General features: G+C 40.7%; 1 protein-coding gene across 3 annotated transcripts in view; it reads left to right on the forward strand.

The window, feature by feature from the left end:
- LOC125460326 (FERM domain-containing protein 4B-like) overlaps positions 1 to 26,615 on the forward strand; it is a 325,635-nt gene that overhangs the window by 252,540 nt on the left and 46,480 nt on the right. For all 3 annotated transcript variants that reach the window (XM_048547693.2, XM_048547691.2, XM_048547692.2), the window contains exons 8-11: positions 4,566 to 4,649; positions 5,113 to 5,178; positions 10,694 to 10,751; positions 15,706 to 15,792. In XM_048547693.2, the coding sequence (XP_048403650.2) occupies positions 4,566 to 4,649; positions 5,113 to 5,178; positions 10,694 to 10,751; positions 15,706 to 15,792 (295 nt within the window). The remainder of the gene's footprint in view (positions 1 to 4,565; positions 4,650 to 5,112; positions 5,179 to 10,693; positions 10,752 to 15,705; positions 15,793 to 26,615) is intronic.

Below are 26,615 nucleotides of genomic sequence, written 5' to 3' on the forward strand. Positions count from 1 at the left end.
GGGAACCCTGCAGCCCAATGGTATCAATGTGGACTTCACCAGCTTCAAAATCTCCCCTCCCCCCACTGCATCCTACAACCAGCCCAGCTCGTCCCCTCCCCCCCCCACTGCATCCCAAAACCAGCCCAACCTGTCTCTGCCTCCCTAACCTGTTCTCCCTCTCACCCATCCCTTCCTCCCAGCTCAAGCGGCACCTCCATTTCCTACCTACCACCTCATCCCGCCTCCTTGACCTGTCCATCTTCCCTGGACTGACCTATCCCCTCCCTACCTCCTCACCTATACTCTCCTCTCTACCTATCTTGTTTTCTCTCCATCTTCGGTCCGCCTCCCCCTCTCTCCCTATTTATTCCAGTTCCCTCTCCCCATCCCCCTCTCTGAAGGGTCTAGGCCCGAAACGTCAGCTTTTGTGCTCCTGAGATGCTGTTTGGCCTGCTGTGTTCATCCAGCTCCACGCTTTGTTAACTTGGATTCTCCAGCATCTGCAGTTCCCATTATCACCGTGCAACTCAGTAACCTGTTTTTCCTTTTATTTTCCTCCATACCATTTGATCCCTTTCAGCTCCAAGTGCAATATCTTTCTGTTTGTGGAAATCATACAATGCCTTAACCCTGGAGATCATAAAATGTTTTAACCTTGGAAATAGCATGAAATGCGGCTTCTAGAAGTCAGTCGGTACAGTGTAGAGGAACGCAGCAGACCAGGCAGCATCAGTTGTGCAGGGTGAAGGGTCCCAACCGAAGAAAATCAACTTCCTGTTCCTCTGATGCTGCCTGGTCTGCTGTGTTTCTCCAGCTCCACATTGTACTGAGGTGTTTGAATCTAGACTACTTTCAGTGGTAGTGAATTCCATATACTCATTATTCCTGAGTGAAAAAATTTATCCTCGTCTGTCTGAAATGGTTTACCCACTGATCTCTAGTCTGAATTCCCCTGTTATTATTAGACACCATCCTTCCTGCATCTAGCCTCTCTAGTACTGTTAGAAGTTTATAGATGTGATTGTCAGTCTTGCAATTTTAAAACAATTATGTAAGTTTGCATACTTTTTGAGTCTGCTTTCAATTTTTCGTCCTCAAATTATTAGCTTACTTTATTGTTCATTTTAATTGTCAAGTGTGGTGCCTTGGTAGTAATTATTTTATATTTATGTTCACTCCTCATCTGATTCACATACCGCTGACTGATGTACTCAGAAGATCGGCCGCGCCATTTTTCTTTCCCCTAATTGTCTTATCTGGTCTGGTCGTGTAGCCCTCTGCAGTAGGTTTGAGAGACCTGCATTTTGTGTTTGTAATGCACAAGAAATCCATGCTCCTATTCCCCACAGATAATGAGGACTTGGGGTATCACATAGGGACATAGAGAAAAAGTACAGAGCTGTATACTTTAAAATTATTCCACCTGCTCATTGTCAGAAATAGAGGGTACTTACTTTAGTAAGTGTGCAGAAACTTTGTAATTTCTGTAATATCAAGGATCCAAGAGCAAAGGAGTACCCATGAACTAACACCATGGGGTTCTTCCCCAAAGAGGTTATTCTGCAATGTAATTCCTCCTTGTACCAATCTTAGCCTATGTACAGTCCAAGCCCTGTTCAGAGAGCACTTTGTTTCACCATTTCTACTCTCCAAATGACAACAGCTGTCAGCTTCATTGGAAGGAATCACCCATTAATATAGTGGCAGCTTTTAAAGTAGAGATATGGCATCACGTAATATTTTATGGCCTTGGCATGTAGGTAAATCATTTGAAGTATACTGCTTCATGGGAAAATGTACGTCTACACCAGAAATAGCTGCTGATGGTGAAATAAGTGCATTGTGACTGCCCATTAGCAAAAAAAGACTTTGTTTCCTCTGGTTAAGTTCATATTTCTCTAAATCTTTTAAGCTAAGCAATACGAGTAGTGAGGTCTGAGGTCTTTGGTCTTTTATTTAGCCTCGGTATTTACCACTTATGTTAGACAGTTTAATCTTTCATTAAATAGATAATTAAAGGATTTCTTTTCAGAACATAAGTATTTGTCAATTGCCAGTAGTTGTTTCTAAGATTTAATCCAAAAATAATGAAGAACAATACAGTCATTAGCTTGTGTAACTGAAAAACTCTATGTAAATCTCCATCAAAGGAACTCATTATCTTCATTACAAGATCACTTTTATGGTATAATAACCAAGTGGTTATGTTAATGTGGCTAGTAATCCAGAGGCCTGGACAAATCATTTGTGTATGTTATCTCCTCTGTTCCACAGAGCATTTAAATCCAGTTAATGCAATTAAATTTTACATGTTTTACATGTTTATAACAGTAGTATCAGCCATGAGCCTGCCAGACTGTTGGAAAAACGCATCACGTTCACAAATTTTCTTTTTGAGGAATTACATTTTCTGAGCCAACCTGCCATGTCACGTGTGTGACTCCCAGACTCTCAGCAATGTGGTTTTCTTTAAACTACTGTTTGGAAGGCCTGGAAAATACAATTATATTAACACTTCTACAGAAAAGTGTAATCCAATTAAAACCAGTGGACTACTCAGCATTGAAGTAGAGTCTTAGGTAAATTGATGAGTTAAGAAGGCATTTGGTATGCTTACCTTTATTAGTCAGTGCATTGAGTATAGGACTTGGGAGGTGATGTTGCAGCTGTACAGGACATTGGTTCAGCCACTTTTGAAATACTGCATGCAGTTCTGGTCTCCTTGTTAGCGCAAGGATGTTGTGAAAAATGAAAGAATTCAGAAAAGGTTTACAAGGATGTTGCCAGGGTTGGAGTATTTGAACTATAGGGGAGGTTGAATAGGCTAGGGCTATTTTCCCCGGAACATTGGAAGCTGAGGGATAACTTTTTAAGAATTTGATAAAATTATGAGGGGCATTGATAGGGTGAATAGACAAGATCTTCCCCAGGGTGGGAGAGTCTAAAACTAGAGGATATAGGTTTAACGTGAGAGGGGAAAATATAAAAAGGACCTAGGGGATAACCTTTCCACGCAGAGAGTAGTGTGTGTATGGAATGAGTTGCCATAGTGAGTGGTGGAAGCTGGTTACATTGATAAAATTTAAAAGGCATCAGGATGGGTATATGAATAGGAAGGGTTTAGAGAGATATGGGCCAAATACTGACAAATGGGACTAGATTAATAAAGGAGATCTGGTCCACATGGACAAATTGGACCCAAGGATCAGTTTCTGTGTTGTACCGTTCTGTGACTCTGATTCTACAACTGACTAACTGGGAGAGCTGCCCCACAAATGGATCAATAAAGTAAGGAAGTTTAGGATAGAGACCGTCTGCATTCCATGTTGAATATGAAGTATAAGTGTGAGTGTCGTAAAGCTTCCCGCATGTTGTATAACATTGTGGAAAAGTTGCCCTATATTGCACCTACTGTAATGAAAACAACAAGAGTGTGTCTTGGAACGATTTTGCCTGGGACTTTCTAATTGAATGCATGGGTGCCAGTGGAGTTATATTTGTCTTTGGATAAGTTTTTGCCATACTTCTAGCCTGTGCTGACAGTGTGAGAAGTCTGGCATCTTGCAGGGGAGCTGTGGGTGTTGGAAGGAAGGGGCAGGTTCAAATGCCATGAAGCAATTAATTTAAAAAGAAAAAGATAAAAACATAAGTTTTGCATTGCCATGTGTTGTTTCCATTTCTGCCAAGTTTTAATATGCTGTGCAGCTGAGACAGATTTCACAGGAAAGGAATTCTGATGTTAAAAGTGAAAAGATCATAGAATCATCGAATGCCTACAGTGTGGAAACAGGCTCTATGGCCCAACAAGTCCACACTGACCCTCAGAACATCCCAACCAGACCCATGGGCAACACTATGGGCAATTTTGGCATGGCCAATCCACCTAACTGGTACATCTTTGGATTGTGAACGTAAACCGGAACACCAGGAAGAAACCCACGCAGACACATGGAAAATGTGCAAACTCCACACAGACAGTTGCCCAAGGGTGGAATTGAACCCAGGTCCCTACTGCTGTGAGGCAGCGGTGCTAACCACTGAGCCACCGTGCCGCCCTAAAAGTGCATCTATGATTGCTAGCAATTTTAAATACAGCTGTTTGCTGGATTATCAAAGTGTAATGGTGCATTACTTCAAGAACATCTTGGGTGCAGTCCCAAGACTGTGTTTCGCAGATATATTTGAGCTGAGGCAATGCAAGTGAGTGCATATGGCCAATGTATTAAGTATGTAAAGTAGCTATCAATTATTGCTTTGGTTTCTGACCTATGTTCGTGTCAAAGTTCTTGGAAATGTGTCAGACTTCTGACAAAGTGTCAGATCCAAATGTTACCCTGCCTGCCTTAATCACATTCTGATCTTCTGTGAATTTTTAGTGTTACCTGTTGTTATTTTATCTGAGTTGACAAGGCAAATGTACATCTGCCGAGATGCAAAATAAGGGTCATGAAATTTCTGGAATTTTCAGCTTCAATGTGATGTTATTAGTTGATAGACAATTGCTGTAAATCAGTAGTAGAACGAATTGAGTTATTTGTACAACATTCAAATTCCAATGATAGCTACTCCACTTTATTACTCAGTGATGAAATTGCAAGAGAAGAACTAAAGAAACTCCCAGCTCTTCCTACCCGAGCATTGCAGGAGCATCCATCACTTACATATTGGTAAGTTCAAGTAAAATTGCACAAAGAAGCTATTAATAAGGAATAGATAGCCCTGCCAGAAAGTTATCAGAGATGGGGTGAGTGGCAGGCCAGGGTCAGTGTGCAACAGAAGGTTTGTGGGGAGGGAGGCCGAGCAGGGTGGCAGCAGGCTGGTATGTATGATGCATTGCATTAATTGTGTATAAAGTATGACTTTTGTGAGCTTGGTTAAACAGCAATGAAAATATTCTTTGGGTTGGTTTAAGAGTCAAAGACGCAACCAAGCCCACTTAAATTCGTGATAGTGGACTAGACAATTTTCTGCATGACTGTGCAGACCAGACACTGACTTATTGGAGAGAACAGATGAATTGCTGTCATTAAATAAGCAAATTAGACAAACTCACTGGTTTCATGGCTGAGCAAACTGTTGACTGGAAGTTTGCTTTTGGTGTGCACTAAATTATTATGTTTTTGCTTACAGTGAAGATCGAGTGATTAACCATTACAAAAAACTAAAAGGTCACAGCAGAGGACAAGCAATTGTCAAGTAAGTATATAAATGTTGTTCAGTTCATAGGCTGAATGCAAATGTGAGGAATAAAGCTTAATTAACTTAATAAATTGGCACATCTGCAAAGTCTGTCCACACAGTGTGCTGGAGAATTTAGCAGGTCTGGCAGCATCTGTTCTTATGGTACAGATTTTAAATAAATATATTTTGTCTGTCTCCACACCAGAAAGCACCCATTGTATATGAGAAATAGAAATTAACTAAGGTACTAATACGAGTGAGGAACTTAATATCAGCAGAGAAAATGATTGGATGTTAGTGGTCTTGAGTGCCCCAAGGGCATTAAATAAGCCATCACCCTCAAAGATAAGGACTCTTGGAATTGTCTGAAATATTGTAATCTGGATAGAGGATTGGTTAATGGGTAGGGAACAGTGAGTAAGGATAAACATGGTATTTTCACGATGACAGACTGTACCTGATGTGGTTGTGCAATCATCAGTGTAAGGGAGGACAATGTCGCTATATTTACTGACAGTACCAAGCTAGGTGCGGTTGTGTACTAAATAAAAACAGAAAGAACTGCGGATGCTGTAAATCAGGAGCACAAATGGAAATTGCTGGAAAAGCTCAGCAGGTCTGGCTGCATCTGTGAAGAAAAATCAGTTAACACTTCGGGTCTGGTGACCTTTCCACAGAACAGATGGGGTTGTGAGCTTTGAGGAAGATGCCAAGAGGCAGCAGTGGGATAGACACAGGCTAAATGAGTGGGTGGCAAAGTAAGAAATGGAGTATATTGTGGAGAGGCGTGCAATTATTTACATTGATGGCAAGAATAGACGGCAAAATATTTTTCCCAAGTGTGAAACTTTTAAATGTTCATGCTCAGAGGAACTTGGGCATATTGACACAAGGAACACAAGTTGTCATATAGGAAAAACAACCAACTTGTAAAGCAAATGGTATATTCACCATTATTACAAGGGCATTGGCGTGCAAGACCAGCAAGTCTTACTGAAGTTACATCAGTCTTTGGTGAGTCCCCAGCTCAAGTATTGTGTGCAATTTTTGTGTCTGCCTTTAAAGAAGGATGCATTTCCATTGGTGGTACAAATGCTCATTAAATTGGTCCCTGTTTTGTTAGGATTGTGTTATAATGAAAAGCTGATCAATTTTTTTTCTGGGTTGTAGAAGAACAAGATGTGATTTAATTGAAAGATTCAAGACTCTGAAGTGTTGACAGTACGGAAACAGGTTATTTGGCCTGGTGGTGGCAGGGTCCTGGGGATGCAGGTCGATTATTTAGGTCTGGGATAAAGAGAAATCTCTTGACACAAAGTAAAGCATTTAAAAGTGTCTATGCCTGCCTGGAGTTCTGGGTTGCTCCATCATTGGTTATTTTTAAATCTGACAAATATGTTTTAAAGTCACGAAACTGGAGAATGTAGGGAACCGAACGAGAAGTCGAATTAAGGCAGAAGGTCAGTCACTGTTGATTTGAACATCAAACCAGGCATCAACTGTTCTAAGTGATAATGGGAACTGCAGATGCTGGAGAATCCAAGATAATAAAGTGTGAAGCTGGATGAACACAGCAGGCCAAGCAGCATCTCAGGAGCACAACTGTTCTAAGTCTGATCCCACCCTGTTCTTAAATATTGACTGAACAAATACTTAAAATCACAAGGCTGCATCAAGATCATTTAAAAAAAAAACAAGTTTTTGTGGGCCACCGCTTCCTCACTCTGAAGTAGTTGGACCAGGCAAATCAAGATTTTTGCAGTTCAGTGGTCACTTTGCTCTGGCAGACAATGCTGATTTTATTTCTGTGCTGCTAACTATTGTATTGTCACTGGCAAAAAAAAGTATGCAGCGTGACCTCTTTGCAAACAGATTTCAGGATAACATTTCCCACTGCTTGACTGATGTAAGTAACAGATTGAAACCTGCATTCTGTTCACCACTATTTATCAGCTTTTTAGGCAGACAAACTGATGTGGAAACCCTTTGTGATTCTCCGCATGGTATATTTCAAAGAGACTAAATCATCCTGACAAAAACCGCAAGCAGTCTGTGTGGAACTATGCCTGCCAGTAGATGATAAAATGGTTCAATAGCTCAAGATTGTAGCCAACCTTGTAATCAAACTAAGACTGTGTGGCTGACACTTTTTTTTGTTTTTTCTGTCTTAACTACAGATCAGATGATGTAATTTTAATATCTGTGCATTTTAAAGATTGAATGAGCTTTATCAAGGGAAAGCAAAGCCTTTAATTCAATAGTTTCTTATAACATATTAAGATTCTTAGGTTTGATCTTGTGAACAATTGATGTTACAGTTTCAATGGAAGAAGTTAGCACCATGTTTTAAGATCCAGTAAGGGACTGTTAAAAGTTAGATTTATTTTCCTTTTTAATCAGGACAAAGCCACAATATTCAATGATATTAAGCAAACAGGTGAACTTTTGCCATTTGAGTTAACAAAGCAGTCATTACCATCCACTCTTAAGATGTTGAATTAACATGAATTATCCAAAAACCTGGGGTATAATATACACTATAAAATGGAAAAGATTATTCCCGTTTAAACACTTAAACCTGCCAATTTGCCATTCCCCACATATTATGTCCCTGCAACTTGCATTTCAAAACCCATAGCATGCAACTGCGGCTTTGAAAAGTAAACTAGCTGACAATAATAACTTGTACTTAGATCTCCCTGAACTCCTTCAAATTGCCCCATGAAGGACGAAATTGTCGTCCTTGATTTGATTTTCAACATCAGAATTGGCCAAACTGGCATGGAAGGGAATACTCATAAAGTAACAGTTGGAAACCACAATGAAAACATATATCAACTCTTGGAACCTTGTACAGAAAAGCAACTACGCATAACCAACATCTCCTTCCAACACAGATGTGATGCATCCCCAGTCTAAACACTGGCACCTAATAGACTACATCTTGGTGCGCCAGTGTGACCTAAAGGACGTTGTCGAGTACTACAGCCATGTCCAGTGTTGATTGCCATACAGAGCACCAGCTCTTTCACTCTAAGCTGAACTTTCACTTCAAACCTGAGCCCAAGAATGGGTTTAGAGAGAACCCAGCCTAGATATTGAGGCAGCAACGTGCCAACCTCATCACTTCAGAGAGAAATTAAACAACCTTGCAGACGAGACTGGAGCACCCTGATCTGTGCTGATTCCACTCCAGGCAAACTCTGGGAGGACACAGTTGCAGTACCGGCTCCTTCCTTTTGAGGTTGTTGGGCCCAGCATGAAAAACAACAGGGGCTAGTTTGAAAATAGCAAGGAACTTGAATAAAATGCTCAAATCATTAGGCTCTCCTGGCTCAGCTGGCCAGCCAAGAAAAAGACAGTTGACCATCAAGCTCACAGCACCCTCCACTGTAAACTTAGGAAATCAAAAATGACTGGTGGGACCGCACTTGTGGGGGGGAAAAAAATCAACTGTACCTTAATACTGAGGAAATATGAAGATTTTGGTCCTTCATAAAAACTATCTGTGGACCAACATATCAGACTCAAAGCCCTTGAGGAGTGCCAGTGGCAGGACACTCCACTATATATTAGGAGGCGGTCACTGAACTTTGGTCAAGGCACTTTGAAACATTCTTCAGCACCAAGTGCACAGTATGTGATACGGCTTTCCAACTTCATCAAACAAAAGCCTGTCAACGAAAGACTGATGAAAGCCTTGCTCTGCAGGAAATTGATCTCCATCGACCAAATGAAGAGCAACAAAGCCTCTGGATTCATCAGAATTCGATCTGAAGCCTTAATGGGTGATAGTTGTACTTTGAGTACCCACCACTTTCTTGGCCTGCTGGGACCAAGGTAGGATTCCACAGGATCTGCACTGGAGCCACTTGATCAATGTTACTTAAAACCAAATAAGTCATATTGGTGTAGCTACTGTGGAATCCTCCTTTCTACTGTGGGAAGATCCTGGCTTGAATACTTCAAATAAGATTGTGCCTGCCAATGGGAAGAAGGTCTCACAGCAAGCCAGTTTTATTCCATAGCAAACAGTGACACTACAGATGCAGTAATTTGTGGTAAATACAGAATAGTTCTGTGAACAAGCCACACACATCTACTTCACTTTTTAGTAGATCTCATTCAGCATCCCCACCCCACCTCCAATAACCCTACACCAATGTTCCTGGAGACAGTGAAGCAGTTTATCAGCAATCCTTATGGACAGGTCAAGCCCAGGAGCAACTTGTGAAGTCCTTTCAGAATCTCCAAAAGCTTTGAAGCAGGGACATGTGCAAGCCCCAGTTTTATTCACCATCATCTTCAGCATGATGCTGCAACAGGCAACAGAAAACCTTCAGGCAGTTTATGCCCATGGACTGATGTGCCTCCGGTTGAAGAAACCTCAAAAGACATAGAGAAAACTCCCCAGTCCTGTGTTCAAATTTTCCTGTCATCGTCTTCCACTCCCTCTCCCTCACCCCACCCCAAATGCAAGTACACTGCAGCCTCAGAACCTACGGACCCAGTTTAAAAGTAGAGTAAAATCCTAACACATGACATTTCACTCCGAAAGTAGCAGGTTCAGCTGATTAATCCAAATTCACATTCCAAGGAGGAAGATTTTGGTGGACCATATCTAAAGATATGCTTCAGCATTTTATTTCTCCAACCGAAGCCACCCTTTAGCAATAATACATCCAGAAGCCTTTTTGAAGTTAAAGCAGAATTAAACTCTGAACTACATGGTAATAATAGAAAAAATGGCCAGAAGTTTGTAAGTCACCACTTAATGCACCATCTTCGATACAAAGATACCAGTCACAGAACCTTAGGTACAAAGCATTAATATTAGGAAAACTAAATTTTAACAAGTTTAAACATTACAGTCTTTACTGAAAGATAGAACAGCAAAGAAACACAATGAACAGTTCAACGTCATGGTCCACAAGCACCTGGACATGTTGGACTCGCAGTTCTCACAAGGGCTCAAGCCGCCCCCCCCAAACTCTGCTCTAGGCTTGATCTCGCCTCCACAGCTGCCTCAGGCTGCCTGCTCCTGCTCTCGTCCCGGCCAGCTCAGGTTGCCTTCTCTCACTCTTGGTTCACCGTCATCGCCAAAGGAAAGGAAAAGAAAAAGATAAGATGAAAGAGGAAAGGAGGATGTGGCCAATCCAGTGCTGGTCAGCAGACAAACTCAGGAGCCGTTGTTGCCATCTTAGATCTTTAAGGAAGAAAGTAAGTCAGAGTTCAGCGAGGGATTTGTGGAACCTGGGGCCTAGATATCTGAAGACGGGATTGACACAGTGGGAAAAATTAAAATTTGAGGTGTGCAAGAGGCTATGATTAGATGATTATATCATTATCTTGGAGGGCCACCGAGACGACAAGGGGCAAGACACTGGAGGAATTACCAATGGAAAAAATGAGAATATTAAAAATAAGGCATCTAAAAGCACAACAGTAATGTCAATAATTTATAATTTGTTTTCAAAAATTAAAATTTCTTTATGAAAACGTCACAATTTCCGTCGCCTTTTTGTTTCAGTTATATGACCGTGGTGGAAGCTCTTCCGACTTACGGCATTCATTACTATGGAGTAAAGGTTGGTCTTTAAATGTGATTCCTTGGTACTGGTTACTGATATGCTCGTGATTTTTGTTGACCATGTGGTTACATTTTGAGGAAAGTCTCCACATTTATTCATTTCGTATTGTGATCCTATGGTTTTCTGTTCCTCCCGCTTCATCATCACTTGGGTTTTATCCTCATCACCATGAGTTAGTTTTCCTCCAGAGATTTTAATACTTCACAGGAGGTTTTTGCACATGAAGCTCTTATTTTCTCTCTTTTGTTCTCTGTTCTTTTTCGTCCCCTTGTCTCCTGTCCTTTTTTCTTGCAGTAACACAAATTGGACTACAACTCCACAGGCGCTAGTAGTTCTTCCATGCCTTAGAAAAGTAAGCACTTAAATAACCTGTTAGCACTTCGCCATGTTATAAGTACTTTGCAGACAAGAAAAAGATAATGTAGGGAAATTCTAATGTGTATAGGATTCTCAGAATTATTGCAATGTAGAAGGGGTCCATTGAGCCCATTGCCTGCGCCAACTATCTGAATAAACTCTTAGTCCTATATCATTAATTTTGACTGTAATACTCCACATTCTTCTTATCTGGTGACAAACAAATTGCCTTGTAGATGCCTTGAAAGAACCGACCTCAACAACAAACTTGTTTGTAAAATCGGTGCCTTTCCACTCTCTTGATTCTATCACTTCGTCTTGTATCTCCCTAACTCAACTGTCCTGACATGATTTCGAATATCAGTTTCAAATCTTCTTTCAGTCTTCTGTTGTGCAAGGGAAACAGTCCAAAATTGTTCAATCGTAGCTGAAGACCCTCATCCCTGGCTCATTCTCGTGAGTATCTCCTGCGCTGTCGTCAATGCTCTCATATTTTTGCTAAAATGTGCAGCACTTCAACTGAGGCTGAATTAGTCAACATAATCTCCATCTTACAACCTACATAGCAAGCCCAGTGTTGCCATGGCACTTTACATCAATTGTCACTGCGAAATATTTGAGTTTAAGGGACCTCAAGACAAGGTGACTGAAGGTGTAAGTAACTGTTGTACTGCTGCTGTTCTGAGTAAATTCTGTGAACGCAGTAGGAATTGAGCTGTAGCTGGGACATTTTGCCATAAAGATTTAACAAGATGTCACCCATGATGTTGTTAATGGGATGAGCCGGGGTTGGGGGGTAGATGTTGTGGGGGGAGGAAAGTCAGAAAAACTATATATTTTTTTTTCAAAAGCTGATCATAATCCACAAATAAACTTCATATAGTCAGTGCTTCTTCATTTAATCCCATAAAAATAACACACAGCCTTCGGGATTATTTTTACACTGTTATCTATTTATATTTCTTGTGTTTAAAAGCTGTAAAATGGTACTAAGTATTATCCAGAGATGTTATTAAAACATCAACTTTTTTTTTAAAATGGCTATGGAGCTATTATTCTTTGTAACCAAGCTACTGAAGTGTGTGGCATGTCAGTGTACTCCAACTCAAGTAGTGGCAAATGGAGGATAATTACTGTCAAAGCTGTAATTGATGTAAAGTTCAACAATGTAGTGGTTACGAAAAAGGTAATATATTTGAAATGGTGACCTGAATTGATGTAACTTTTCCAAGCATGCTGGATAAAGGATGTATGAGTCCTCGACAAAACAAAATATTTGTGATATATTTTATTGGACTTGTTGGTTGAAATACAAGTGAGTGTTCCATACTTTAATGTAAAAGAAGATTGCCTGCAACCCAAATTGATATCTATTTCAAATGCTAACTATTCACCCTCCATTTGATTACTCACAATGATAGAATTAAATTGCCTTAGTAAGGGACTAGATAAGCATGGCATTCCGGACAGGATGTGAGCCTTTTCTGAACTATTCAATATTAATTGTACTGCAGCTAGTGTTCTTTTAGCTCACCCTTTTGTTTCTGTCCAATCTGACTTGGACTAACCTCTAACTGCTCTCGAAATATCCGCCCAAACTAAGGAATTTCATCAACCAGTCAGCAAAACTGATTACTTTGGGCCCACATTTGGATTTCTTGATTGATACGACATGGTGTTTTGGAGAAAGTACAAACTGAGATATTATACCTCAGCTTTGTCAGCCACCTTGTTCAAATTCAGGCATGTTACATTTTATTTCTTGCCATTTAAAACATTAAATATAATATTTGGACACGCGGTTGCGTTGCAGTTCTTTGTGCAAATGATTGCAACAACCAACATTAGCAAGAAGACGAGTTACCAAGAGTAAAATTTATCTGAGTAAATAAGACCGTGTAGGATCAGTTGCTAATGTTTCAATTCTTTATGAAATATTTATTATGTAACAACATTTCAGTCCAGTATTAAGTTAATATTTTACAGAAGAGTTTCAAATTGGAATTTGAATGAAGGAAACAAACAGGATTCACTTGTTTTTGGATCCAAAGAAGTTATGCGCACTGCAGTTGCCTCCAGTTTTGAGGCATTTCCAAAACATACGAACATGTAATTACCAAGTTATGCACTTTAAAATGTGACTGTCACGGCAGGATCATAGATCAACAGGAAGCCTGTCTTGTGCACAGTAAGAATTTAAGACTGAAAATAGTTTTGTTTTCATTTATTTTTGCTCAACAGTTTATCAAGTTGTAACATTTGGGGATAGAACTCAATCACCAAATTCATCAGGTATTCCTGATAATAAAATGTGAGGCTGGATGAACACAGCAGACCCAGCAGCATCTCAGGAGCACAAAAGCTGACGTGTCGGGCCTAGACCCTTCATCAGAGAGGGGGGTGGGATGAGGGTTCTGGAATAAATAGGGAGAGAGGGGGAGGCGGACTGAAGATGGAGAGAAAAGAAGATAGGTGGAGAGGAGAGTATAGGTGGGGAGGGGATAGGTCAGTCCAGGGAAGATGGACAGGTCAAGGAGGTGGGATGAGGTTAGTAGGTAGGAGATGGAGGTGCGGCTTGGTGTGGGAGGAAGGGATGGGTGAGAGGAAGAACAGGTTAGGGAGGCAGAGGCAGGTTGGACTGCTTTTGGGATGCAGTGGGTGGAGGGGAAGAGCAGGACTGGTTGTGTGGTGCGGTGGGGGAAGGGGACGAACTGGACTGGTTTTGGGATGCGGTGGGGGAAGGGGAGATTTTGAAGCTGTTGAATTCCATCCCCTATTCCCAATTCCTCTGCCTCCGCCGCATCTGCTCCCACGATGAGGCATTCCACTCCTGCACATCCCAGATGTCCAAGTTCTTCAAGGACCGCAACTTTCCCCCCACAGTGGTTGAGAATGCCTTTGACCGCGTCTCCCGCATTTCCCGCAACACATCCCTCACACCCCGCCCCCGCCACAACCGCCCAAAGAGGATCCCCCTCGTTCTCACACACCACCCCACCAACCTCTGGATACAACGCATCATCCTCCAACACTTCCGCCATCTACAATCCGACCCCACCACCCAAGACATTTTTCCATCCCCACCCTTGTCTGCTTTCCAGAGAGACCACTCTCTCCGTGACTCCCTTGTTTGCTCCACACTGCCCTCCAACCCCACCACACCCGGCACCTTCCCCTGCAACCGCAGGAAATGTTACACTTGACCCCACACCTCCTCCCTCACGCCTATCCCAGGCCCCAAGATGACTTTCCATATTAAGCAGAGGTTCACCTGCACATCTACCAATGTAGTATACTGCATCCATTGTACCCGGTGTGGCTTCCTCTACATTGGGGAAACCAAGCGGAGGCTTGGGGACCGCTTTGCAGAACACGTCCGCTTGGTTCGCAATGAACAACTGCACCTCCCAGTCGCAAACCATTTCCACTCCCCCTCCCATTCTTTAGATGACATGTCCATCATGGGCCTCCTGCAGTGCCACAATGATGCCACCAGAAGGTTGCAGGAACAGCAACTCATATTCCCCTTGGGAACCCTGCAGCCCAATGGTATCAATGTGGACTTCACAAGCTTCAAAATCTCCCCTTCCCCCACTGCATCCCAAAAGCAGCCCAGTTCGTCCCCTCCCCCCACCGCACCACACAACCAGCCCAGCTCTTCCCCTCCACCCACTGCATCCCAAAACCAGTCCAACCTGCCTCTGCCTCCCTAACCTGTTCTTCCTCTCACCCATCCCTTCCTCCCACACCAAGCCGCACCTCCATCTACCTACTAACCTCATCCCACCACCTTGACCTGTCCGTCTTCCCTGGACTGACCTATCCCCTCCCTACCTCCCCACCTATACTCTCCTCTCCACCAATCATCTTTTCTCTCCATCTTCGGTCCGCCTCCCCCTCTCCCTATTTATTCCAGAACCCTCACCCCATCCCCGTCTCTGATGTGTCTAGGCCCGAAACGTCAGCTTTTGTGCTCCTGAGATGCTGCTTGGCCTGCTGTGTTCATCCAGCCTCACATTTTATTATCTCGGATTCTCCAGCATCTGCAGTTCCCATTATCACTCATCAAGTATTCCTATCCAGTTTTGTACAGCAAATGGAGATTCTTGATTCCTCTACCTAGTCTCAGCAATGTCCATTGATTTAGGATGACTTTTGCTGTATGACCACTGCTTTATGATTTAATATTTTAGGATTCTTGTCAAGGCAATTTTTCATCCCTTCAGTGTAGTCTAGATTTGGAGCCCTTGCCCAAGATCAAATGGTCAGAATCCAACTGCTGTGCCATTTTTGTTGTGTGCAAATAGAAATTGTTGGGTCAACTGAACAGTCATAACATATAATTGTGGTGGTTTTGCTTTAATTAAACATGTGATTGTAGTGGTCTATGAATAATAATTTTTAAAACAAAAACCAAAAACTGTTTACTGGTGATTATCAGATTTGATGGTAGAGCCCTGTGCGGCATGTATTAGTCTAAATAAATGTTCATGATGTTTGATATCACTGACCAAAATCTATTGTTGGTTATTGAATGAAGTAGACAACTTCTCAATAAGGTACTTAATATTTCCACTCTTCTTTTACTTTTTAGGATAAACAAGGAATCCCCTGGTGGCTTGGCATTGGTTGTAAAGGAATTGGGCAATACGACTTTCATGACAAAGTCAAACCCAGAAAGGTAAGTCCATTGTTCCCCTAAAGTATATTTATGCGCAGATGGTTTATACAGAAACTAAGCCTGAAGCTGACAACTGAATTTAAGTTGCCTGAACTGAAAAGCCTTTCTTCTCAACATCCAATGCATTGCAAAAGAATGTTGTCCTCCTGTAAAGGTGTCAAGTAAACTGTTTCTCAGTAAAACATATGATGATGTGTTATGTTGTGAAAACATATCAAGATTAAATGATGTAATGTTCATCACGGCAAAGAAGATTGATTACCTTTAAAACCAAACCGTCAGCTCGCGCCAGAAGCAAGAGTAGGGTGAGTCAGTTTTTTATTGTTAGCCAGAATTTTAGTCAGGGATTGATGCTGAATGAGAATTTTAAATCCCCTGACTTTTCTTGGCTAACTATTCAGGTAGGTCAGGTGGAACCACCCAAAATCTCTGACTCATTGCTCAGAATTGGGGACGTTTCAGAGTTCAAGATGTTGGCTAACTGCCCTTCACAAGTTATGACTTCTCCAGCAGTTCCCACAGGTTTGATTGCATCAGGACCTCCACATAGTGCTGATACACACCTCTCGCTAACATTGCTGCGACAACTCTGTCTTCTGTCTTTCTTTTGGAAGATCCGGGCCTGAACTGGGCACAATGCCGTACATTGAAACTCAGCACCCCAGCCCCTCCATCTTGGTAATTAAGTACATACCCCTTCCTCCTGGCAATCTATTGCCATTCAGATAATCTACCTTTGTTTTTCTTTTCCTTGCATTTGTCCATGTTCAATCACCCTGCCTTCAGGGGCAGAAAATTCCAAACTTGCGCTGAGTGAAAAAAATTCTCCTCTGCTGTAAAACAATACTTCCTACTTCTAGGTCAATCCATTGGAGGAAACATCCTTTCCATGCAGATTTTGCAAAGGCCATGTAGGATCTTAAATCTCTCAATTGTGTTGCCCCTTGCTCTCTTTATCTCCATTGGAAACTCATCCAGCCTGCCCAAATTTTCCTCAAGACAACCTGCTCATTCCAGCTATTGATCTGGTCCCAAGGTGTTTTATTCTTCATTTAAATAAGGTGATTTAAAAACTGCATGCAGCATTCAAGGTGTAACTCAACAATACCACTGACGCATAGCATCCTTTTTATGTTTTTTTTTGCACTAAAATACAGCCTCCTATTAGCCGCGTTGCAAATATGTTGTATCTACATGGTACCAATTCGTGACCCATACAGAAAAACCTTGGAATTCTGTAGTTCTTTTCCATTTATGTAATACTCCTGATTTTTTCATTCTTCTTGCCAAAGTAAATACCGACATATTTCCCCACATTAAACGCCATCTACCAGATTTTTGAATACTCGCCCAATCTTATCGATGTCCATCTGAAACTTTCTTATGCCTTCTTCATAATATACTTCCCTTCCTATTTTGGTGTTGACTGTAAATTCACCTATTGTACCTTGGCTATCCTCCTCTAAATCAATAATGTAAATTGCAAGAAAGTTGAGAGTCCAGTGCAGACATTTGTAGGATTCCTCGCCATGTCCTGCCATCCAATTAAAGACCCATTTGTGCGCATTCTGGTTCACTGGCTGTTAGAAAACAATCATCTGTCCATGTGGCCCACATGATAGTTTAGTTTCTGCAATAATCTTTGTGGCATTTTATCACATGTCTTCTGGAAATCTAATTACAGTACATCAAAGTTACAAAGCTGCAATACCTGGAGAGCTTAGTTCACATTGTGCAAGGCTAGAATGAGAAATCATAAATGATTTAAAAGTAGCCACATAAATTGAGAAATTATTGCATTAATTAATACTTAACTATGAATTTAATTTTTTATCTGCAGTGCATGTTACTCCTTCAAAAAACTCTTTTTAAAAAAAAAAGCTAACATGATTTCTCTTTGACAAAACCATGCTGGTTCTTCCCAATTTACCCTGAATTTTTCTTCTAAGTGCAGAGCTATAATCTCTTTGAAATAATAATTTTCTCTGGCAGAGAAAGGGAAGAGGCTCCATTCATATTGATAAATATGGTCCTTCTTGTTGCTTTTTGCTTTCTGAATTAGTTGAGCTTAGTTTGTAAGGCACCGGCAGCAGGAATGTAATGTTGTAAGAGTTCTATTCACAATTTGTCTTCAATTCAGCTGCACTGATAGGTGTTCCACATTACAAGTGGGACTGGGGTTTTTTGCTGGTGTTATCTACATGCTGTTTCATTACATGTTGTCACTTAGAATTTAAAATGTTACTTGGAAATGTAGCAGCATAAAAAATGTTTTAAGGGCACCTTGAGTGACCATTTTAAGTAATGGTGTACATGCTGCACCTGTATTAAAATACTTTGTTCCCCGATCAAAAGACCAGTGCGAAATGTAATTCTGAAATTTGCTGTAACTCTGGACAGCTTTTGAAAAGTTTGTTCAGATCGAAATAAGATTGGGCTCTGGATTGGGAGGGTACAGAAACCGTTGCCTTGACAATGCAGGCATCAAACTGGTGAGCCCTGCATGGAGGGATCCCATTCATCAATTAATTGCACAAATAAAGAGACAATGGTCCAATGAGTCTGTAAGTCCTTCAGTTCAGAAGTGTGGTGAGATATAATTGGCTATGCAATTCTGCCAAAAGAAGGATATATTGTTCAGTACATTAAAAGGGGAGAAATATGCTGTCACATGGGAAGTTTGTAATTTGAAAATTATATTCATAATTAAAAACCAGACCTGCTGAGCCTTTCTGGAAATTTCTGTTGTTTCTGATTTTCATAATTAACTTCTGGTTAATGCAAGTGAAGTCTTATCTCTCAATTTTTATGTTGATGAATTAGAATTCAAAAATACTAGCCCTGCGTAATGTAAATTAAGCACTTTAGGTAAAGTGATGTATTGCTGTTTTGTAACTACAGTGGTTCAAAGCACTGATTTCCCAATTACCATTCGTGGTTCATTTGTGGTTATTAGATTTGAAGAACTTAATCATTATTTCAAATGTATCTTCATCTGCTGAGAACTTAACGTATGAAATCTGATATTATTTAAATTATGTTATTGTAGTTTTCTGTAGATACTTCAATCTTCACTTTATGGAATGTTTGTTTTTAATTCTGAAAATTCAACACTTTTACAGACAAAATGCATTTTAACTACAACAGTTTCTTTTTCTTGGTAAGGGCTCAAACTGCTGTGTAGCATAAGTTTAGTTTTCAAGGTATAAATAGTGATTGGAGCAGAGAACATAGGTTTATATGATTATACAATATAGAAGAAGAGCTGCTTATCAGAGGTATTACCTTTTGGATTAAACATTGGGAAAGCACGAAGAGCAAAAGATTGTTGTCCAAGTTTTCAAACCTTTCTACAATATTCCTAATGCCAGACACTTCCCCCATTTCTATAAGTGACTTCAGCCTCTCAACCAGTGTAATTATCATAGGAAAGAGTGGCATTATGATCACTTCAATGGACTTGTACTCCAGAGACCTCTGCTCTGGGGCATGGATTTGAATCTCCCCATACAGATGGTGAAAGTTGTTGTCTATTAATAAATCTGACAAGGGCAGCACAGCAGGGCAGTGGTTAGCACTGCTACCTCATAGTGCCAGTGACCCAGGTTCAGTTCCGCCCTCTGGCGACTCTCTCTGGAGTTTCCACATTCTCCCCCTGTCTTTCCTCTGGGTGCTCTGGCATCCCCTGCAGTCCAAAGAAGTGCAGGTTAGGTGGATTGGCCATGCTGAATTGCCCGTAGTGTCCAGGAATGCAGGCTAGCTGGGTTAGCTACGGGAAATGCAGGGTTGCAGGGATAGAGTAGGGTGTGGATCTGAGTGGAATGTTCTGCAGAGGATTGGTGCAGACTCAATAGGCAAATGGCCTGTTTCCGCATTGTAGAGATTCTGTGAAGAATGTGGTTGATTCTTAAATACCTTCTGAAATAGCAAAGGGATGAAACTGGATGAACCATCTGGTATTGAACTACGAACTGGAATTAGCAGTGGCATAGCCTGTTCTGTTGTCTTTCCAAGCCCTCCTCACTAATGTATGAGAGCTGTCCCTCAGACGCGCATAGCAACAGCCTGAGACAAACCCACCAGAGATGGCAACGTGGTGGTATGGAGTTACCCTGACTCTGAACTCCATGAAATATTTTGACATCACCTGAAACATTGGCAAGGAAAGTTCCTACTTATTACTAACACCACTGCAATTCCCATCCCCATTAATGAATCTGTATTCCTCCATGGCACGGTGAAAAATAATTGGAATGTACTTCAGGCAGGAACCTTCTCTTTACATTGATAGTGTCATGTGGTAAATAGGATAGATTTCAAACAGGCCTAGCAAATTAAAACGGGACATGCATTAGCAGCAGCAAAATTGAATTCTGCCACATTCTGTAACTTCCACGAGTAGCATCTTAAACTTGATTCAGGGCAATTATGAAGCCTTGTTGCAGAATTAGTTAAAGTTAACTGGCAAATCAGTTTAAAGGATAAGTCAACAGAGACATAGCATTTTAGGGGATATTTCAGAATATGTAGGATGGACACTTTCCAATGAGAGCGTCAAGTTCTGTGGCAAGAACCTAGCATATATTGTTAACTTGAAAAAAAGTTAAAGACAGTAAAAGCATTTAATTATGCAAAGATAGGTGGCATATCAAAACCTTGGACAGAACATTTTTTTTAAATGGGGAAAATTAGAGGATGTTTGTATTTTTATGGATATTTCAAATGGGAAACACAATGTGAGTTGGTCTATGGAATGTGTCTGAAGAAAAATAAGGAGATGACAGATGAATTGAACAGGTATTTTGCATTGATCTTCAGGATATGAGTAATATGTAAGAAGTAGCTGTAAATCAGTAAATGAAAGGAAGGGATTGAGAAACATTACGAAAATTAAAATAACCAGGAAATGGCACCGAGCAAGTTGTGGAACTTGGGGCTGAGAAGTCCCTGGGGCCTGATTGACTTCATCCTTTCGTCTAAAAGGAAGTCACTAGTGATATAGTTGCATTGGCTTAAATTTGTGAAACACTCCAGCTTTGGGGAAGTTTTCATTTAAATAGAAAAATAATGAATGTAACTCCTTTTCCTTCAAAAAGGGAAGGGAGGAGAGAAAAGAGGAAATTACAGGTAAATTAGCTTATCGGAAAGATGTTGGAAGCTGTTGCTAAAGGTGACACAGCTGTACACGTTTAAAAAGTTCAAGATAATCAGGCAGGGTCATTGACGTTTTGTGAAGGGGAAGTTATGTTTATACAATTTAATGCAGTTCTTAGAGAAAGTAACATGCTGCATTTGGGTTGCCAGAAGACATTCAATGAGGTGTCACATTGAAACTTATCATGGAAAATTAAAGCTCGTAGAGGTGGCTAATATTGGCATGGATGAATGATTAGATATGTAATAGCAAACATTAGGCATAAATGGGTCATTTCTTGATTGGTGCGATGTAATGAATGGTGTGCCATTGGGAGCATTGCTAGGCTCACTTTTTTTGTTTTAACAAATTATAAAAATGACTCTGAAGCAAAAGTATGGTAACTAAATTGGTCGATGATGTAAAGATTGAAAGGAACGTAAATTATGAAGAGAGTGCAACAAGTCTGCATCGGAACATAGGTTAAGTGAGTGAGCAAAGATCTGTGCAGTAGAGTATAATGTGGGAAACTGTGTGGTTGTCCATTTTAGCAGGAGGAGGATTTTAAAAATCTCAATGCTAAGAGGATGCACTAGAATCTCCCAATGCGTGAATCACAAAAAAGGTTACTATGCGGTTACATCAAGGAATTAGGGAAACTTCTAAATAGAATGTTGTTTCTTGTGTGATAAATTGAATACAAAAGTAAGGGGTTAGGATTCCGATATACAAGGCAATGCTGAGACTACATCTGAAATACCAGGTACGTTATTGATCTCTTTCTTTTAAGCAAAGGATGTAAATGCGTGGAAAAGTTCAGACGTTTTACTAGCTTAATACCAGGAATGGATATTCTGTCTTTTGAGGAAGGCTGAACAGGCAAGCTTTCTATCTGCTGGAGTTTGACAGACCAATGGATGACACAGTTGGAAAGGATGCAGATGGAATGGATGTTCCCTCTTGTGGGAAAGTCTAGAGCTAGAGGTTGCTATTCAAAATACAGGCTCACCCATTTTTGAGACAGACAAGGATATTTCTTTTCTCAAGTATGGAATTATTTGAAATATCCTTCCTCAAAATGTGGCTTGAGCAAAGTCCTTCTTCAGGCAGCAATAGTCAAAATATTTTGAACAGGTGAAAGGTAAAACTAAAATATTGAATTTTATAAATTTTGAAAAAGCAAATATTTTGCAAAGGATTTTAGCTATGTTACTGTGAAGTATAATTTGAGTCTGGTGTACAGTTCCATTACATAATTCTGTTTAGTCATATACCTGCATCATTGACACATTGAGTGTCTTTTGAGGGAAGTTGCATTTCCATGTAAAAGTACAAAGTCCATGAAAACAATTCCCTCTATTACTGATTAAGGTTTAATATTTTAATTAAGTTGCTGCTATAAATCTCAAAGTTTTGAAAGAAATTATTAAATCAATGAAAGGTGAAGACTCCACCAAGTTTCAAAAGAGGAAGTCAGAAGACTAAAGTCTTGAAGGAAAAGTGACTACCTCTCCTGGTTGCTTAAACATTGGAAAGAAAAAAAAAAATGAATGAAATTGAGACCCCAGAGAAGAATAGCTGCTGCAAATCTCAATTTCAATATCAAGCTTGAAGAGAGCAGAATGATCATGTCGGGAAGTGTTCCTGGAATTAAGAAAAGGGAAATTCATCTCCTAATGTTATCTATAAAGTAGATTCCAAAAAAGCTTGCAATAGGCAATAAGTACGTTGGTGGCTGTTTGTAAGATCAGGATTGCTTTTGGGTTTTCTAATGCCTTTTCCGGGATTGAGACTTGTAATATCCATAGATATAAAATATAAATATCCACAGGTATAAAAGCAGCATTCAACTGTTGAACGAAACTAATTTCCTTCCAGCAGTTCTTTAGCGATTTTGCAGCGTTGTGCCCATAGGAGTTTAATTCAAGGTCAGTAGAGATAACACCGACAATTGTCGGTAGTCGAAATGATGTGCGTTCAGGTACGCTGAGCATTCAGTATTTTGATTTTCAATTTTTGTCACAGCTTTGAAGCAAAATTCATTCTTCAGCCTCTCTGGTTAATTGCATGAATTAGCAGACCAAAGATAAATGAATACCCTGTAGTCACATCCAGCTTGTTACAGGCGAACAAGATACGAATGCCCCTGGTCAAGCTAGCATTGTTACTCACCCCTTGATTTCCTTGAAGGTGAGCTACCTTGAACCACTGGGGTAGCTTTGTCCACACTGCAGTCAGGAATAGATTTGCACATTTTTGGCCGAGTAATGGTGAAGGAACGACCCTGCAGTCGAAATCAGGACAGCGTTTGGTAGTACTCCTGCTGCCTGGCCATAGTTTGCAGAGGTTGTGGGTTTGCAAAATGCTGTCGACAGAATCTTAGCACCTTGAAGTGTCTGACTTGCCCAACTTCAGATTGTTGCTATTTGCGTCAGTGGTGAATGGAATGAATGTTTGTAGTGCTGAAAACGCAGAACTTTGTCATGATTGGAGGTGTGTATTCCATCACACTCCTCCTGACTTGTTTGTTGAAGATGGTGGATAGGCTTACTCCCCACAGAGACACCCAGTCGATGAACTATTGCAGCCATTGAATTTATATGGCTAATCCAGTTCTGTTTCTGGTCAATGATAGACCCAGATATTGATAGTGAGCGCTTCAGTGAAAGTATGCTGCTGAATGTCCCGGAAGGATTTGGGGCGGCACTGCTGCCTCACAGCACCAGGGACCCGGGCCCACTTCCACCCTCGGGTGAATATGTGGATTTGCATGTTCTGTCCGGATGCTCCGGTTTCCTCTGGCTTCTCCGGTTTCCTCCCACAGTCCAAAGATGTGCAGGCTAAGTGCCATGCTAAATTGCCCGTAGTGTTCAGGGATGTGTAGATTAGGTGGATTACAGGGGGATGGGTCTGGGTGGGGTGCTCTGAGAGTCAGCGTGGACTCGTTGGGCCAAAGGGCCTGTTTCCACACCGTAGGGATTCTATGATTGCTAGATTGTCTGGAAATGGTTAATATTATCATCTATAGGAACCGCATACTGATGTATTCCTTTGCTTCACATGCCAGCTTTACCAAACAATATTTCAGAGCAAACTCGTGAATCTTAATTTTTAGTTTGATGTTCAGCACCATTCAGGGCTTGTCGGATATTGAAGTAGTCTGCGTCCATTTGCAGCAGGACCTCAACAACATCCAGGCATCGGGTGAAAATGGGCAAATAACATTTTGTGCCAGGCAAGTACCAGGCAGTGCCCATCTCCAGAAAGAAATTCTGTGGTAGGTACCTCATCTCTGGACTGTTCTATTTACAAGGCATTATTCAGACATGATGGAATACTATTCACTTGTCTGAAGGAGTGCAGCGACAACAACATTCAAGAAACTATCCAAGATCTTCAAAATGTACTCCCTCTGCCACTGAACCACTGTGTACATCATATATAAGATCTACTCAAGTAACCCATTGAATCTCCTCAATCAGCACCTTTGAGCCTGTGATCTCTACCCAAACCCAGCCTATCTCATGAAAACCATCTGTCCAGCCATTTAACTCTGTTTAGTCCACCAGCATGACCATGAGCAGTCTGTAGCCTGCCATTTTTAATTCTCCAGCTTGTTCGCATGCCAAGATATCTCTGACCTTTGTTTGCTGCACTGTCAATGGATTTTGAGGAGCAGCACCTCATCATTCAATTAGACACTTCACAGACTTCATAATGGTTGAGCTCAACGATTTCATGCTATAGCCCCATTTGTTTCTTTCTCTTTAGTTATTTTGATTTATTTTTGGTCTCAGACAGGAGCATTCCTCCTCTATGCACATAATTGGTTCCTTCATTTCTGTTTTTGTCTTGTCTCCATTCTTTTTGTACTTCGCGTATCCACAGACATTTCGGTTTTTGGCCAATCCACTCCCTTGCACAAAACCTATTACACCACGTACATTTTCCAGCCTGTTGAATGGTCTTTAACGTGAAATGTTAACTGTGTTCCTCTCCTCAGAAATATTGCTTCACCTATTGAGTGTTTCTAGCTTAATTTTTTAAAAAAATATTTTAATTTTCAGATGTCTGCAGCATACTTCTTTTAGGGTAATTGTTTCCAGGTTTCCTTTTGTTTATCTGTTAGTATTACACCCTGTTGCTGCCAGATGCAATTAAGTCACATGATCCAATTGTCTTTGAGCTTTGTGTCTGACGCTGAAATAACTGCAGAGGTTGGTATCCTGTCACCAACTCATCCATTATTTACATGTGCACAGTACACTGGCTGTGACCAGCCAGCTCCAAGTCAGTCCTTGAAGTCAGGAGACTCTTTGAATCAAAACCACAGCACAACATGGTGGGCCAAAGGGCCTGTACTGTGCTGTACTTGTCTATATTCTAAAACCAAAAGAACTGTGGATGCTCTAAATCAGCAACAAAAACAAAGTTACTGGAGAAGCTCAGCAGGTCTGGCAGCATATGTGAAGGAGAAAACAGAGTTAACGTTTCGGGTCTGGTGACCCTTCCTCAGAACTGACTCTTTGAATCCCCTGTTTATATATAGTCAGCCTGACTGGGGTTGTTAACCTCGGGCAATTAAGGATCTCAGTCAGTAAGATCCACCTGGTTCCAATCAGTAAACACCACCCAGCAACAGACAAGTCACTTTGACTGATCAAAACAAGCTTGATGGAAAAATGAATATTATTCTTATTCTGTTAGATAATTTCCTGCCTTAGGTTTTTTAAATTCTCAAACTTAGTAATAATACTATCAGATCCCTCCTTAGATTCCTTTCCCCAAGGAGAACAGGCCTAACATCTCCAAACAATCCTCATAACTAACATTGCTCATCCCTGGAACTGTTCTTTAAATGTCTTCTGTACTGTGTCTGTACATTCGTATCTTCCTAGAAATGTATACAGTATTGCAGCTGAGCTCTAACAAGTATCCTGTATAGGCTCAATATCGCCTCCTTGCTTTTGTTCTCTATGCTCCTATATTAATAAAGATGAGGACACCGTGCTTTATTAACTGTTCTGTCAACCTGTCCTATCACCTTTTAATTATATATGAGCATAAATATCCGGGTCTTTCTACTCCTGCATCCCTTTAAGAATTGCACCCCTTTTTGTTTTGAAAATTGTCTGTCTCTGTTCTTCCTGCCAAACGGCAGAACCTGATTCTCCTGTGTTCGTATGAATACTTATGTATATAAGCAAACACATGTTAATTTTATTAATGCTCATGATAAAATAACCACATTGCAGATATATATGTCAAGCAGCTTACAAATTCATTCAAGACATCTGCTGACAGATCTGACCTCAGCAAGGGTAACAATAGTTTGTCCCTGAGCTTTGGAAACTGTTCCCACTTCTGATCACTATCCAATAACTCTGGCTAGAAACTGTAGGCATGTTGATGAGGTTGAGTTGACTTTTATGCAATCAACTACATATTCCCTGCCAACATTTACAATACATGTATTTGCAAACAATGATCACGTGAAGGTTTCTGGACCCAAAGCAAACACCACTTTGTTGGGTCTTACAGAGATGGGAGTTGATGTTGGCTGACATTTTATTTAAGCCTCAGTTAGATTTTCTTTAAATTGTTTTGCAATTCTGAATAGTTTACCATTCTATTGTTTTTACTTCATTTGTGCTGGAATTCTGTCACTCCACCAACTTTTAAAGGCGAC

Source organism: Stegostoma tigrinum, chromosome 11 (genome assembly GCF_030684315.1).
Source record: "Stegostoma tigrinum isolate sSteTig4 chromosome 11, sSteTig4.hap1, whole genome shotgun sequence".
NCBI classification, from domain to species: Eukaryota; Metazoa; Chordata; class Chondrichthyes; order Orectolobiformes; family Stegostomatidae; genus Stegostoma; species Stegostoma tigrinum.